The 18,814-nt window shown below is 29.0% G+C and overlaps 1 protein-coding gene across 2 annotated transcripts; it reads left to right on the plus strand.

Annotated features, from left to right (window-relative positions):
• Positions 1–8,340: 8,340 nt before the first annotated feature.
• LOC130446145 (innexin inx2) lies at positions 8,341–12,588 on the plus strand. Of its 2 annotated transcripts, none has more exons than XM_056782246.1 (2): positions 8,341–10,935; positions 11,089–12,588. In XM_056782246.1, exon 1 carries the CDS (start codon positions 8,465–8,467, stop codon positions 9,542–9,544), a length of 1,080 nt encoding a protein of 359 aa, XP_056638224.1. In that variant the 5' UTR covers positions 8,341–8,464; the 3' UTR covers positions 9,545–10,935; positions 11,089–12,588. The 2 variants fall into 2 exon arrangements, with proteins under 2 accessions (XP_056638224.1, XP_056638225.1); XM_056782247.1 differs by having other exon boundaries at positions 8,341–10,478.
• The last annotated feature ends 6,226 nt before the right edge of the window (positions 12,589–18,814 follow it).

Below are 18,814 nucleotides of genomic sequence, written 5' to 3' on the forward strand. Positions count from 1 at the left end.
CGTGATTAAGCTTTTAAATAAAATTATTGTTATGAGATTAAAAACATTTTGGTTGTTAGCAATTCTTTAGTCAATTTGGCAACGTTGTAAGCGACTTTTAGTGTTAAGATGCAACACAAAGGTGACATTCCTTTAGCGGCTCGCTATTTACCGTTCCACGAAATGTCGTTAAAATTCAACTCGAACATACAGCCACTGGATTTTTTACGATACTCGACTTTTCTTCTTTTTTATCTATTTCCACTACCCGTCGAACGTTTAGTAACGAAATGCAAATCATCAACTCTGCAACCAGTTTATGTTTCTCTTCTTCTTTTTTTTTTTTATCAATATCCACCGCGTCTACTGAATTCGTAATTAGATTGAAGAATAAATTTTAATATATTTTTACATCGTTGTTTTTAATATATAATAAAAATAAAATAATAAAAACTTGATTAAACTATTAAAGATGAAGTAGTGAATAGGAAATAAAATTTTTATAGTACGAGATTACGTTATAGAAAAATGTTTTGCTCTGTTATACCTTCTAGAATTAGATTTGTGGTTTTTCTACAACGGCTACACTTCAACTTTTCACTTCTTAGACTTTTTTGTATGTTTTTTTTATGAATCGTCTTGATTTCAACTCTATTTTTGATTTAAAATTAGTTATTATTATCAAGAAAAACAAAATAATATATGTAAACGAAATTTAAGCACGTCATTGGTCTGGACCGGAAGTCAAAACTAACTGCCATTTTGTTTACAAAACTAAGAGCTATTAACAAGACAGTAATGGCTTATAGAAACCGTAATTATGACTAATTTGGAAAAAATATATGTTTAGTATTAGGTTGCGAAGTCAGAACTTATATTTAAATATATTTTGTAAATTATGACTCCTTGTAACTTGCATTTCCACTTCCATGAGCTGCAAAACCTTGTCGTTGATGAAATGGTTCAATAAATAAGACTTTCTCCGTAGATATACATTTTATTGCATATTTTATATAAAACTATATCTAATTACTATTTTATCATAAATAAATTTGATTTTACTAATAAAATGATGACAATTTCGTCACATAATTTTTTATTAATCATTTAGTAAAGTACGTTGAATAAGCGAAGTTAGAATTAAAAATATTTTTCTGTTGACTCACGAATTTCCAACTAATATTACGAGGTGACCTTGAAAGATTCATTCGTTTCTATGACTATAGAAAAATTTCACAAATTTTCATTATTCACATCATTTTCTTGAATTAAATATCTAAAAAAATAGTTCCAGATAACTTGTCACGTGATCCTCAAAAATAGTACGGGTCCACCAAGGTTACTAGAATAATGGAAGACTTGTGACATGCGCATGTTTTTGTAAACAAACGATCAGCTGGTAGAACACCAGCTACGTCATTACGTTTACATTTTTGTTTTGTTTATATTTTTATGTCAAACAGAATCTCACTAACATTATGTTCGAGTTATGGGGATGCGTGTAGTCTATTTCTGATCTGGCTATATAAACGAATATATTTCTAACGAATTCACAGCTGTGAAGAATCGGTGACGTCACTTGTCTACTGCGCATCTTGTTATTGTCACGAACCTTCTATTATTCTAGTAACCTTGGACACAACTGTCTGAAGCACGACAACGTTGCCAGATTTATGTCGATTTTTCGAGAATACATGTCTACAATTCGGAAAGTACGTGTTTGAAAATTGAGTAATTTTCGTTTCTATATCACATACTATATGTATGAAGAAGATTTCGTTATTTGTTATACATTAAATAATAAAAATAGATATTCAAACTACTTTATTTATTTAATATATCGTTAGGAACACCCCTTAAACGTTGTTGACCACATTCCTTTACGATATAAACAGTCAGTGACCTTTGCTCTGTCGCTAGTGCAAAGGTCATATCAATTTAATCTCATTTTTTTCATTGAATAAACTGTGTCAAGTGAGTTTGATTGAATCAGAAGCGACGTCATTTTATTCTTGAGATAAACTAGCAGAGAATACGTAGGATTCAAATTATAATTACTCTAAATTGGAATTGCAATTATCGTTATTAAGATCCGGTAAGAACTAGATGTTGTGGTGTTATTTGCATAGAAACTATTTTAATTATTTTGGTATTTATTTTTATAAACATTGTGCCATTTTGTGCCGTAAACACAAAGGAAAATCTGTTGCTTCATATTCTATTTTATTTACGTATTAATTTTTATTATCACTATACAGGATGTCCCACGACGAGTTGAAACTATCTGTATATATGGCGAAATATTTATAGTAGAATCATGAAAATTTCTACGTTGGGGTTTTCGGATACGATCTTTTCAACTAAATTATTTTTAACAATGGTCGACTTCCGGTAGAACCGGAAGTCGACTGTAACTTTGTTATTTTAAATAGAACACCCTGTATATTAATACATTTTTTAAATCTACGTTAAATTTTAGTATACTTTTGTCAAAAAACTTTTTTCGAAAAATGCAATTTTTTGAGTTATTAATTTTTTTGTAAAAAATTTGACTCTTATAAATTATTTTTTTACGAGAATATCCTGAAAGATATGGAAATGGTTTATATTGGGTAGCTTTTAGCAAGGTTAGACGTATTTGAATCTATGTTGAAAAATTTTTCATTTTATACAGGGTGTGTATAAAAAGTGTTCAAAGTTGTACTTGACAAAAACCTCAAATACCTCGGAAACGACTAAAAGTTGGAATAGGATATGATTTTTTTTAGAGACCTTAACAAGATAAAGAAAAATACTTTTTTATTTCTCAGTGTTTATGTCATCAAAATAAAATTTAAGCCTGCATCTCTAAAAATTTACAGAAAACATTTAATATCTGGATAACGGTGAGGTTTAGTTATAGGAAAGTATACATGAATTTGACTTATTTTTTATTCCTGAATGCATTAAAATAGGAAAAACCGGGTGGTTCTATTTAAAAAAATACAGAAATTTGATATTTAAGAAGTTGAACTTTGAACACTTTTTATACACATCCTGTATAGAATGAACAATTTTTCAAAATAGATTCAAATACGTTTGACCTTTCTAAAAGCAATCGAGCACAAACCATTTTCGCACAAACCATTTTCATATCTTTAAGGGTAGCTTCGTAAAAAAATAATTTATAAGGGTCTGCAACTGTTACAAAAAAATTAATTACGGAAAAAGTATGTATTTTTCGAAAAAAATTTTTAGACAAAAGTTTATTAAAATTTTACGTAGATTTCAAAAATGTATAAATATACAGGGTGTTCTATATAAAATAACAAAGTTACAGTCGACTTCCGGTTCTACCGGAAGTCGGCCATCTTTAAAATTATTTTATTTAAAAAGATCGTATCCGAAAACCTAAATATAGAAATTTTCATGATTCTACCATAAGTATTTTGATATAAATATACAGATAGTTTTAATTCGTCGTGGGACACACCCTGTATATATTTCTCTATATCTCCAGAGATAATTTTTAAAATTACTTCTAATATACGATAAAAAAATACCGGTAATTTTCTTTTTACTGATTTCTCATTATAAATGAAACGTTATAATAATTAACTACTGCCACTTATCTTTTCCAAAATACGTCACATTAATGGGACCGATATCTCTCTAATTGATTCGAAAATAACCTACTGACTAGTGATTAAGCCATTATTGTCGGCCGAAACGCCTCATACACAGTCTACGGACCTTCTCGTATCGTTGTCTTCTTCTTCTTCTTTTTTTTTATTTAAGAGAATATTCGAGAATTGATGTTTTTTCGTTCTTAGTTACAGACAGGCACATGAAACTAGTCTCTCGGGAACCGCGTCTCGAATAAACAGGATCGTACTCAGACACCAGAAGCCCTTCATGAAATTTTATCAACTCTAAATCGAAATACAGTCGTCCAAGGTTTTGTAAAACGGTCTAAATTGTAGATTTTGTTACTCGGTCCGTTCGTAACGAATTATTTATTTAAACGTACATATTTACACAAATATTTGGGACTTAAAACTTTCAATCGGTACGAAAATTGAAGTCTCGGGATGCTGTACAGATTCTAAACTTCGTAAATCAAATGATTGAGTGCTTTTCAACGTTTACCAACGTCATTTTCATAATGGACACGTGAAAAAGTAAAATTTTCGTTACTGGATTGCAACCAATCAAAAAAATAAACATCTGAAGCTTCTACGTTGGTCTAAAATGACCGAATGGCTGCTAAATGTCATTGGTTATAACCAAAGATGGTTCTAGCAGGTCCAAATAATTTCAAACACGTCTAATAGATCTCCAGGTGAAATGATATAAATAGGCTACTATACAGTCCCGATTTAACACTTGTAGACTTTTTCCTGTGGGAATATATCAAATTTTACTCAAAAAATTAACATATTGATTAACAAAAACTTTCTAACAAAAATTATCGTTGTTAGAAAATTCGATTATTTTATACGGAAAGTTTTCGAGTCCTGATCTGGATTTTAAAATCTTGCTAAGAGTACCGAATGACTCAACACTTCGTCAGACAAAAGTTACCCGGTATACCGGGTACCCGAATTGATAGAACTGCATTCCTTTTGGGTTACTTACAATGAAAACCTGAAGCGACTTAGCGACTAAACGTTTTCCTTCTCTTTCTTCGTTAAAGGCTAACTCTTTCTTTACCAATATTCCGTCTTCGTTTTTAACGAGAAATCCGATGTCTTCGACGGCTACTGTTCAGTTCCCAAGAAATCGAGTTGGCTCGAGTTTATTTAATATAATAATGTATCATACTACTTCGCTTTATAATTGTCACTTTGACGCTTCAAAATAACACGTAATTTCTTTTATATTACGTATACGAGGCGTGATAAAAAATATAATAACTTTTAGTGAGTAGTTAATAAAAACTGTAGAGGCCATATTTGAGATAAAAAAGAAGATACAAACACGTCAATTGAATAGAAATATACCAAATTTTATCAATAAAAAGTAGAACTGCATCTTTTTATTGATTTCAAACAGTCTAGTGACTCGATACACTCGAATAACTTGATCAAGGATAAAGAAAGAGATTAGAATAAATTGGAAATAATGGAAAAGAAAAAATATATGACATAACATATACATTAATATATTTGGAGATGACGTAGGGAGGAAAATATTGAAAAACAAGAAAAGAACGCCCAAAAAAAAAAATTGTAAGGTACGAATAATCAAGTTAAGAAAAAGATCGAAGTATTTTTAAGCTAAAGGTCTAAAAGACAAGTTTTATTAATAGATGTTGACCAGAAAATTGAAGCCGGAAAGTTAGGTTATGGAATTTTTTAAACGTCAGTGCGTATGAAATATTTTTCGTGATAAGAGATTTTTTTATTTCGATTTAATCATATAAAACTTGAACAGATATAGATATAAAAGATTAAAGTATTAAACTAGATTGATTGTCGACGTCTGAAAATACTGATTTCGTGAAATAAAACACTTTCAAACACTATTATATTCGAAATTAAGTGCTGATAAAATATATTACGGAATATCTCGAAATACCACCCTGTATATATGTATATATATATATATATATATATATACATATATATACATATATATATATATATATATATATAACGAGACGAGATATTCTAAGTAATTATATATAATAATCTCTATAGAAATTTTAATAACGATGATGAATACAATGTATTTATTTAAACATTTAGATTTTATTTTTCGTTCAAACAAATTAACAACTGATTATTACGACTCGTAGAAAATCAGTTTCTCAGAACGTGCTAAATGATTGAACAAACTCGATTATCTGTGAAAATAATTTGTCACCATTTATACGTGTTCGCAAACAAATGTAATTTTTATTTCAATTAAACATTTTCCCAGGCATCTGTCATTTGTCATTTGATTGTTTGTGTCTAACAACCACCGTTAATATTTGACATCGAATTATTTGTATTCGTGGAATTTTAAAGAAGAAACATTGTTGTCACGTCTCGTGTTGACTGCGAATCGAAAAAAATCGTATATACATCGATTTAACTTTGTGGTTTATACGGTAAACGTTATTTCTAATCCAAAACTTGAATTTTATTTTGTTTGTTTGTTTTAAATTTCCGAAAACCTATCCCCACCACCCGCTCAGCTACCTCTCATAACGTTCGAACGCAAGATAGTTTGTAAAATCGTACGTTTTTTTGGCCCACTCATGTATAGAGTTGTTTAGATTCGACATAGATCTATGATTCGTCGCCTGTCACGATTTCATAGACAATAACTTGTATAACAACAAGTTCTGAATACGTTCACCATTTAATAATGTCAAACTTCATAATGTCAATGTCAGATTTGACATATTCATAACCCTCGTACTATTCCGAAAATACATTTTGACGTGTTTTTTTTTTGGTATACCAATCGAACGATATTATTCGATAGAAATGTCAATATTATTCAACTGACAAATGTCAGAACTGTAAACATCGAGGTTTTTTCATTAATCATTCAACTGATATATTTGAGGTAGATAAATACTGATAAAAAAAGTTTTTCTGAGTGCTATTTCGATTATTTGGATGAAAATTAATTCTTACAACCACAATTTAGTATTTTGATAAAATTATTAATCATATTCCGTTACTACACTCAAATATTATTATTTTAAATATTTTATCGTAACATAATAAATTCATAAAATGAGAATCAAAGGAAGAATATTGTTTGAAGAACCTTGAGTATGAATTAGTATCATAAATATCCAAACTATAAAAATAGAAAATTTATACCTACTTTTAGACGGATCTATTGTCGTTTAAATATTTCTAAAAATAGACTTTTAACACGTTGTAAATATTTTAACGGATATCAATTATTTCCGCTATAAACCCATTGACCTGAATCAAGAATTTTACCTGTTTACCAAATAACTTAACCTAACAAATTTCAAACGAAATATTTGTATAAACAGTAAATATGAATTCAACCTATATAATCATTAAGTATCGTTTTTATATGTCTACAAATGTGAATTGAATCGTTTTATGTCCCTGCTTCTCTTTCAATTGTCCGCCATCTTGATCTGGTTTTGTAAAACAAAATCTTTATAGACAAATGACAGTTTGGTTTCGTAAAAGACAATATCTATAGTCAATAAACGGTTTATTTTGATATAAGACAGTTTCCGGAGACAAATGACGCATAGTTTTTGAAAATGACAAATGACATAATCAAAAATGCCACTAATTTTCGGGAATTATCGTCCGATAACTGTTGAATAATATAAAAAATCAATTTTACCGTACACTCTCCCTTGCAGTGTGTTAAAATATGTTAAAACAAATCATCATATCATATCTGTATTCAAACTACTTCGAATTTACATACATCCTGTATTTCCAGTGATATTTCAAAAAATAACAAAAATACTACCAACAATTGAAAATATAATGCCCTGTTAATAAAACCCTAAATTCTTACCTGTGTTGTTAAATTTCAAAAATTGTCCGAAATGCCATTAGTTTAAACAAGCATTATTTTAGAATCCCTACAAAGCTTAACTATAAACATCACTCTTATTGTAGTTTCGACGTTGCCAAATCATTTAATGTTTTTTAGAATTCAAAATTACGTTTCTAATACTTCTGTTGAAGGTTAAGTTGACTCAATTAGATACATTCACTTGTATTTAATTACTAATGTTTGAATAATGAAATCCACATTCAAATAAAACAAAACTAAAAAAAAATCGTTTAATTTATCGTGAAAGTATGTGTATTATTTAAAAGTTGTGAGTTTGGTATCGTATAAGAAGAAGAAAGTACAACTATAGTCATACCTATTGCTAAAATTCGCGAATTCCGCTTTTTCTTGTTTCCTAACCTCAAATATATCACGACAACTATATTAAGAAATTAAAGTATCTTATATTTAAGTTGTATTTTGGAATAATTCGAAGGTTTTTATACAATACCCTGTATAATAAAACGAAAAGAACGGTAGTGTTGTACGACGATGAAAAATCGGTATTTAAAAATCTGTTTTAATTTATTTTAGCATGTGTTCACCACATGTGGTATTTACTAGTAACATATCGAGGCGTTTCTATATATTTATGAATATCTTATTTGAAAATAAAAACGTGATTTTTTATATGTAAAATCCGAATTTCTAAGGAATTTCGTCACATTCGACGAACAGTCAACAGCGCAATAAACGCACCAAAACTTCTTTCCCATCTCTGCATCTGATGACCCCTAGTCGAGGCTATAAACCGTAGTAGAGGGGGACTGTCACTCCCCGTCCGAATTGTTTCGTTGTTAATGCTAGAGAGAGAGTTTCAGTACAGTCAGTGCCTTCCACAGTAACCACGAGTCGTGTTCAGAACTAATACATACAAAATAGTAATAATAATAATAAAAAAAAAGTTTCATGTTTTTTATTAAAATAAGTGTGTGAGTGTAGTGTAACCATGTTTGACGTGTTCGGCTCGGTGAAAGGTCTGCTTAAAATCGACCAAGTATGCATAGACAACAATATATTTCGTTTGCATTACAAAGCTACGGTAATAATTTTAGTAGCGTTTTCTCTATTAGTTACGAGCAGACAATATATAGGGGACCCGATAGACTGTATAGTTGATGAAATACCCTTAAACGTTATGGATACGTATTGTTGGATTTATTCGACGTTCACCGTTCCGGACAGATTAACGGGACATATAGGAAAAGATATCGTACAACCCGGGGTGGCGAGTCACGTGGACGGTAAAGACGAAGTTAAATATCACAAATATTACCAATGGGTATGTTTCGTGTTGTTTTTCCAAGCGATGCTTTTTTACGTTCCCAGATATTTGTGGAAAACATGGGAAGGCGGACGCATTAAAATGTTGGTATTGGATCTTAATTGTCCGATAGTTTCGGACGATTGTAAAAAAGATAGAAAACAATTGTTAGTCGATTATTTTACTACAAATTTACATATGCAGAATTTTTACGCGTTTAGATTTTTTATATGCGAAGTACTCAATTTTATAAACGTCGTCGGACAAATATTTTTCATGGATTTCTTTTTGGATGGGGAATTTAGTACGTACGGAAGTGACGTGTTGAAATTCACGGAAATGGAGCCGGAAGAAAGGGAAGATCCGATGGCTAGAGTATTTCCTAAAGTAACGAAATGTACTTTCAACAAATACGGTCCGTCCGGTTCGGTGCAGAGATTCGACGGGCTTTGCGTTTTACCTCTTAACATCGTCAACGAGAAAATTTACGTCTTCTTATGGTTCTGGTTTATTCTTCTCAGTGTACTTTCAGGTATTTCTTTGTTGTATCGTTGCACGGTTATCGTCGGACCGAAGATCAGACTCTACCTGCTCAGAGCGAAATGCCGCATCGCCCCCGCCAACGAGATCGAGACTATCGCCAATAAATGCGAGATCGGGGATTGGTTCGTTTTGTACCAATTAGGGAAAAATATCGATCCGTTGATTTTTAAAGAAGTGATATCGGATTTATCGAAAAAAATGGACGGCAAAGAGAGCGTTTAAAACTTTATACTATTGAGTTGCTTGTGCGCGGTTAGGTTATCTAGATTATTATTTATTTTTTTTTATTCCAATCTAGATGATAAAATTTTATTTTCGCTATATAATTTGTACAAAAATATCTTATTGAAGAAATATGGTTGCTAATTATAACGTGAATAACAATTTTTATCCATTCCTTTTTTTTTTTTTTAGATATTTTTTTCTAGTAGTACGACATTTTCTAAAATATAAAATGTATCTTAGTACGATTTCTGATTAATTACGTATTTACGGGGTGTTCAGAATAAGCACTTTTTTAACTTGCTCCATTTATATACAATTATTCAAAATGGCGGACGAAGTTTCATAAGTTTCGTTGTAGATTTAATAAATAACATCCTGTATATATTTTTTAGTATATTTTAATATTGAATATTATTAAAAAATATATATATATATACGTAAAGTAATGAAAATACGGGGTGATTCAAAAATACGATATAAAAAAACCTCCTAAATTATTGCATAAATATTTTTATCGCTTACAATTGCAATTTATACATCCTGTATAACAAATTTTTGATATTTTTTTTTTCGAATATGTAGTAGTAGTATTATACTGCCATATTCGAATCTATTTCAGAATACAGGGTGTTTCAATATCACGCTATAATGAAATAAAACTTTTAATCGTTTACGATTGCTATTTATACATCCTATATAACAAATTTTTGATATTTTTTTTTTCGAATATGTAGTAGTAGTATTATACTGCCATATTCGAATCTATTTCAGAATACAGGGTGATTCAATATTACGCTATAATAAAATAAAACTTTTAATCGTTCACAATTGCTATTTATACATCCTGTATAACAAATTTTCGATATTTTTTTTTTCGAATATGTAGTAGTAGTATTATACTGCCATATTCGAATCTATTTCAGAATACAGGGTGTTTCAATATCACGCTATAATGAAATAAAACTTTTAATCGTTTACGATTGCTATTTATACATCCTATATAACAAATTTTTGATATTTTTTTTTTCGAATATGTAGTAGTAGTATTATACTGCCATATTCGAATCTATTTCAGAATACAGGGTGATTCAATATCACGCTATAATAAAATAAAACTTTTAATCGTTTACAATTGCAATTAATACATCCTGTATAACAAATTTTTAATATTTTTTTTTCGAATATGTAGTAGTAGTATTATACCGCCGTATTCGAATCTATTTCAGAATACAGGGTGATTCAATATCACGCTATAATAAAATAAAACTTTTAATCGTTTACAATTGCTATTTATACATCCTGTATAACAAATTTTCGATATTTTTTTTTTTTCGAATATGTAGTAGTAGTATTGTACCGCCATATTCGAATCTATTTCAGAATACAGGGTGATTCAATATCACGCTATAATAAAATAAAACTTTTAATCGTTTACAATTGCAATTAATACATCCTGTATAACAAATTTTTAATATTTTTTTTTTTCGAATATGTAGTAGTAGTATTATACTGCCATATTCGAATCTATTTCAGAATACAAGGTGATTCAATATTACGGTTTAATAAGAATGAATAAACTACGCTAACTAACTAATAAAAGTTATATTTGCAGACTGGACATCGCGTATAATAAATTTTAATTCTTATGAAACATGAAATATTATATTGTACAATCGTATTTAGATTTAAATATCGAAATTTGTCGTAAAAAAATGCTTATTCGTTTTTGATTATGTTCAAATTACATTTTAATGTATATACACCCTGTATAATTACAAAAAGATAAATAAGTGTTTCGATTATCTATCGGGTACTTGCAGTGGACATTCGATTATACTACGTGCCTTCTTTTTTTTTATTACGGAACGAATTGACATCTGCGCATGCGCGTTGAACTCCTTCGCGAGTTTTTTGTTTTTTTCTTCTTTTAAATGATAAATAGTTCTGTGATTACAGAAAAGACTGTGTAAATATAATCCGGCCGGCAATATCGGCTGTGATATTTATGAAATATAAATTTTTTCTATAACAATAGCTCAATGACGTCATTCCAAAATTGCTTACAATTCCTAATTTTTTTTTTATATACATACATATCTATATATGTGTATAAAAATATAAACATTATTACTGCCAATTACTGAACAGTTGTTAGGAGTAATTTCGTAATTTATGTATACCTGTCAGCAAAATAATCAGGCGCTCATAAAAAAAACATTGTAATAATACACACTCCTGTTAAGTTTTATTTTTATTACGATTATTCCAAAAAAAAAGACTGACTTTTCAAAAATAAAACCAGTTCCTTAAGCCCAACACACAAATAAATTCACGAAGCCATAGAACAATTGATTGTTGTTAAATTTTTTTCGTTTTTTTTATAAATTTAGACACAAATTAGCCGAAAAAATGATCAAAAATTAAAGTTTATCGCACGAGACCCAGATAATTTGATAATTACCGTACCTGAGCTGTCAAAGTTGTACGTGTAAACCGTATCGTGTATAACTTACTTAATCTGTATTGTCATGTGATAGTTTCGAAATCGTAATGGCGTAAATACTGACCGAACAGGACCGTACTTTATTATTTACAACATTTAAGTATATACAATAAATTATATGACGTTTATACATTTAAATAAACATTTTTCTCTCAATTAGTAAATATAAATTAGTTATATGTATTTATTTCGTACGAAATATTTTGTATAATGAAATTTTTTGGAAAATTTGGAACACCTGCACTCCTAAACTGTTTGCTGTAATTATATTTTCAAGGTATACTATTTAAATCGTAATATGTGATGATTAGAAAGTAGTTTAGGGTAAGTTTCCATACGCATACAATTCCAAGTGAAAATAAATAGCCTAGAACGAATCAAGTCGCCAATAATTTTTTTTAAAATTGTATTTTGTATAGTATGTGTTCTGATTTTATATAATTATATTGTATATTATTGATTACGTGTGAAAAAGAGACATAAGTGCCTTTTATCAAATTTGTATGGAATTGCAAATAAATTTAGTATAATAATTTTATATTGTTTTTTATTTTTAATTATTTAAATCGATTCCTGAAACCTCACGCTTAGCTTGTGATTTGGCAACGTTGTAATACTAGGAACTCAGAAGAGAAACGTCCGATATAATTTCATAGAAATACGTTTATGGATACGAGAATTTATAAAAAACATGATAGATCAAAAATAAACAACCGATTAAAATGTTTGTTTAATCGAAATAGTTTTCGGTCACATAACAACGAATAACGATTTGTCAATGAACGCGAACCGTTAGATTCTCTCTTAATATATTCATAACGGTGTTTTTACCATAAACTAACCCATAAGTATACCATCATTCTATTAGGTATCGTAGGCAGACATCTTGTTATTTTTATCTAATCATATTTACGTAATTAAACGTCATTAAGAAGCGCCATCTTGTTTATCAAATGTTTTCGATTTTCTATGGTATAAAAATGAAAAGGACCAGGTAAAATAAAGTTTCAAAGGCGAATAAGGAGACCCGGTATGAGAATCCCGACAAAAGGTCACGGTCATCTTCTTTAATGTGTAAATAATATAGAGAAATCCTGTTGCCAACTCGGTTTTTATGGCTTTTCTGCAATGTACGATATCACACTAAGAAAAAGAGACACACCAGATGGTTATAAAGTTATTTTATTTGAATATTTCAAATTTACATGGACAGTAATAAATTTTAATTAACAAAAAATTATAGATAATAGATATATACAGTGTGTTGCGACATTATAATTTCTCGAATATATAAACACGAAGAAAACGGAACTCGGAAAGAATGAGACATCGAGATATTAAAGGGAACCGATGAATGTGATGAGATGGTTTAAAAAAAGGGTAACGAGGTTGGAAAGATGAAGAATTCCAATAAAGAGATGGATAACATAGGCAAACCAAACACAAGGTGACCTGTCGTCCAGAATGATTTCGAATATGGACATTCCAATTCTCTTCGATGTTATTTCGAGTAATAATGAAGATTCGAATGCATTGTTTAGCACAATGAGTTAAACTAAACGATTAATTTCAATATAACACATTTAATTTTCGGTGGAAAAGCAGCTGGATGTATACCAAAACAGTGTTTACAACAATAAACATTTTTCCAAACTTCTAGAACATAGATACTCGTACTAATAGTTTGTTTGTTTTTAAATCAGAATAAAAAAAGAATACAAACAATATTTCACATCGTGATAATGAATATCTAAGAAGAAATGTGTATTTAATACGAGTCTCCAACCAGTCATTCTTCAATATTCTCGCAACCGTCGGTTTCTTCGTTGAACAGAGACAGCGGCGACCGGTTTCCGCCCACTTTAACCACCGTGTTACCCAAATACCCCTCCCACCCCGTTCCCCTCTCATTATCATGCTCTCTCTCTCACACACTCCGTATATTAAAGAAGGATAACGATACAGTTCGCTTTGCATGGCTCCTTATTACCACGGCCTCTTCGATGCAAGAATGCAAAGTAATATTACAGGGTGAACATAAAAAATACGAGTTTGTATTATATGACAAGTTTGATTATTTTTCTTATAAATTGTTACTAGGTTCCTCGGGAACGTAACTGTTCATATGACGTACTTAATTGCTTCGTTTTTTTTTTTTGTTGTATACTTTCAGTAGAAAGCATTTTTTCCAGCGTGAACAACAAATATTTCAAGTATCTGTAAATAATTCAAATAGCCCTCGTATAACGACAAGTTGTGAATACGTTCACCGTTAAAAATGTCAATGTCAAATTTGACATATTCACATCAATGTTGTCATATCTCAAAACTTAATTAGCATGAACATAATCTTTTATTTACAACACCCTGTATATTGGATTGGTGATAGAGAAGGATTTTTATGAACACTCAGGTGTTACCTAATATTTTTGAATATTCTTTTTTTATTTCATTACGACATCTTAATTTTGAATACAATTGCAACACTCTATGAAAGGAAAGGTAATTTTTAACGGTTATTTTCAGTTACGGCTATTTTTTGGTTTTGGTGAAAACCATTCCGAATAAAAATACTGCAATCGACACCAAATATAATATTTAACTTTGTTTTATTTCGAATACTTAATCGTATTTTTTAAACGCACCTCGTATATTCTTCGCTTGAGAAAATTCGTCATTTCCAAGCGACAACACCGAATAGGTCATCATAAATTCAATATCCACGTTTAAAAGTATCTTTAGTGTCAAGAGAAAGTACACACAACCATGGACATTTCTAGACAGGTTTTCTATTGTAAAATATACCAATAAAAATGTATAGTTTTTACCCATCCCTAACATCGAACTACCTGCTTGTTTATAACCAAGAACTTAAACGGCAACGGTCATAATTTGCTTGAAGATTTATACTCGCAATGTTGCCAAAGTGAATCGAATGAAGGTAGATGTGGTATTTTTTATATAATATGAAAATAAATCAAAATGGTACCCGTATTGTTCGTTTTTTACCGAATTACGATTTGAAGAATTAAATATTTTTTATAGAATAAATTTCCCCTTATTAAATTTATAATTTTTTGAGTTTCTATAAATTATACAATGATTAAATAACATTTGAATTTATTCCTGTCTTACAATATTACTAAGGGTGCATTGGGGTGAATTGTTGTGAGAATATATTGTTTTGGTTTAATAGAATTTTACGTTAATTATACATTGAACCTGATGTTAACTTCGAATTGGCAACGTGCCGCTCCCTACCAGCTGATTTAATTTCGTGACCGTGGTTGTTTAAAATATCTGATTCTAAGAAGTTGTTCTTTGGAATATTTCACTGACATAATATAACAACAGTAGCAAATCTATTAAAAATATATTTTCATTTCAATTAATACGTTTTGTTAATAACAAAATAATTATATAAATCACCTTGAAATGATTAAACAATCAAATTACACCACCTTATTTGTTATGGTTTTTGTTTTCTTGTAAAAAATTATTATATTAATATTTCGTGGTAGTTACGAGGGTTATTCGAAAATAACATCCAGAAGAAATATTGATTAAAAGTCAACCTAAAAATGAATGATGAATGAATTCATGTTTCCTAACCTCAAAATTTTAAGCGTATGTTGAAAAATAAAAGTATTTAGATATCTAGGAAAGTTTTAATATAACCCTCGTATATTATTGACCCAAATTTTCGGTAAGACACAAACAATGTTTTGTCTACAATGGCACACGCGGTTTGTTCATGATTTTTATCATATCTCGAATGGTCAACAACAATATCTAATTACCAAACAGTAGACTACTCTTCTTTATATAAATATAATGAAGTTATTTAAAAAGAACGTGTTTTTTTTGCTTCGTTATTATTATAACTTGAAAATATTCAAGTCAGCTATCAACATTGTTTAATCATAAACTAGATCGTATTTCGTATGTGTGCTTTCTTTATAATATCATTTTAATGTACTTAGATAAAATGATAAACTCGTATTCTTATAAATATTTCGAAATATCAGCACCTGTTAAAATGTTTAGTTATCAAAAATATTAAAACAATAAAATAGTTTTCTCGAATCTTCCGTGTTGGTACTGAATAGGCATTATAATAGTCATAGATTTTTTAATTTCTGTTTGAATGTCTCTCTAGCGAAAAAATTCGATTTAAAAAACGATTTTTCTTTGCTGATGACGATGCGAGGGACCGTACCGAAAACAAACACAAACCTAACCTAACTTTTTACGACTGAAGTTTCGACTAATTAAATTTATGGAAATAACTATAAGTATAACCGATGATGAATGTTCTAAAAAATCCAAAACTTGGAATATCGTCAATAATCTTTCTTTTATTTATTTATTTATCAAAAAATAAATATATACAATCGAAATATGAACTTCCATTTGTCAACAATAAAGAATTTACACTAAAGATTTATCATATAATTCAATTAAAAACATATCTATATCGTAATTGTGTCAATACGGGCATAAGAAATGGACTTTGTTTAATTTATTTTTGTTTATAAAATAAATATACACCCAAATATAATCGATACGTTTTAGATGGCTGTATATCTACAATTGTAGCAGACCAAAATAAAAGAAGATTAATTCACGTTTCTAGTTGCCAATACAGTGACGGATCTAGGAGCGAGTGAGGAAAATATATTGAGTAAAAACATTATTAATTGTAGCCTAATTATTATGGTATTATGCATATAGTAAAAAAAATTATTTACTTTTAATAAAACTGTAGAAATCATCTCTCTCCGCGTAGTCTTTACTATAAATAAACAATTTAAATAAAACAAATTTCAAATAGGGACACTCTGTATAAAAGGAATTGTACTGCAATTAGCAGACGTTAACCTCTTACATAATCAGTAAAATTTATTATATCATTATACAAAAATAGAATACAATACTCAGCAGTTATCACTTGAACGTGTCTTGTAAATTAGATGCATAAAATAATTTTACTTGTACAAGGTGTTTATAACAACAATTGGACATTTTAGATCCATATAAAAGTTTCCAATTAAATATTTAACGATAAAAAAACACAAGAAATGTTACATAAATGTTTTTCCAAGCATTCAGAAATTTTTTGGAAAACTTCAAGTAGATTAGTAGTTGAAGTAAAGATCTTAACCTCAAATTTCCACCATCAAATTATCATAATAGAATTAAAAATATAATTTATGCTTTAGATTTAAATTTCGGGTATATATTCCTAATTAATGTATATTAGATTAATAATTTAGTAGATAATAGATTGTGCCACCTACCGGAAAAATATCGACTCTATAATATGCTTGTTTCCGTTGTTATAACATCACTGTACTAATTGAATCACCCTGTATATTAGTAAGAACCGTAATATGCGCGGCAGAACTGTCAGTAAGAGAATTCACACACAATGGAATTCATCGAAAAGATTTAGTTTTATGAGTGCATCGAAAAGACGTAATATAATTTAAAATTTTATGACTTTGTTACTAAAATGTGTCATGTTTATATTATATCATAAAAGTTAATAAAACGATGTCATACAAAAATCCTTTCAGAATTTGTTTGAATTAAATAAAATCTTATCAGTCACGCTTTTATTGTGTTTTATGAACAAATCTAGAATTGGATTTTTTTTAAACTCACAAGTTTAACACCAGAAGATTCTGTTATTTCATATTTTATTAGACATTGAATAAAGTCGTTTGATAAGCTCTTCAATAACAAACAAAATAAATAGTAGGTATATCATAGTTTTTATTAACATTTAAATGTAATTATAAAGTAAATTAAACGTGTTCCCATTTCAATATAAAATATAATTTTATATAGACAATGATGTAAATACACTTTCGGCGCCATAATATTTATTCCAAAATACGTAGTTCTAATCAACAATAGGTCAAGCATTTGACCTACCAATCATGATTTCAAGGTTATGTATATTTATATTACGAAACAAAGAAAAGTCAACTGTCGTTTTATTTTATTAAGTGTTGTACATCTAAATTTTTCTATTATCTATCATTAATGATGCAAAAAGATAAAAATTTAATGAAATATATTTCTGGTTATGTTTTTATAACCAATCAATGACATCAACACTTATGTTATGGCTGTTAGTGCTACTTGAGCATAGACTAGTGTTTATGTCAAATGTCAATCGAATTTGTGTTTTGATTATATTATGATTTTGGATTAATTCTTTTTTACATAGTGGAATACATGAAGATGTTATTAAAAAAGCTCATAAATATGTCGATGTTGAACTTGTAATAACTTTAAAGGCCTTTTAAAATGATTAACAGACATTTAAAAGTAGAAATTTGACAGTTTAGGTCGAGGAACGTAAATATGTTCAGAGGACCACGACAAAGCAAGTAAAAGTTATTTAAAAAGAAATTTTCTTACTGTGAAGTCAACAAAATATCATTAACACATTTTCTGCACAAATTAGTATTATCCATAAACATTGAGTTATGATATTATACGAGGTATGTTTTTGAACAAGTCTAAGTAAAATTTGTTCTTTTTTCATATTTATTACATGATATCTTTAGTGTCTTCTAGTCAAGACTTTTAGTGTTGTAGTGAATTGAGTTTGTGTATGCAAATATGTCTAAAACTGGAAAAATATCATTTCTTTTGAATTTAAAATGACTAAATGCGTAAAAGATACAAAACTTTGATCTTGAATCTGAAGCCTTGCTAGAATAGGAAGAGATTTGCAGACTATTGCCTTG

This window comes from Diorhabda sublineata, chromosome 6 (assembly GCF_026230105.1).
Source record: "Diorhabda sublineata isolate icDioSubl1.1 chromosome 6, icDioSubl1.1, whole genome shotgun sequence".
Taxonomy (NCBI): domain Eukaryota; kingdom Metazoa; phylum Arthropoda; class Insecta; order Coleoptera; family Chrysomelidae; genus Diorhabda; species Diorhabda sublineata.

Excerpts from the sequence above, each read along its gene's own strand:
- LOC130446145 (XM_056782246.1), top strand. The coding sequence starts at position 8,465 with ATGTTTGACGTGTTCGGCTCGGTGAAAGGTCTGCTTAAAATCGACCAA.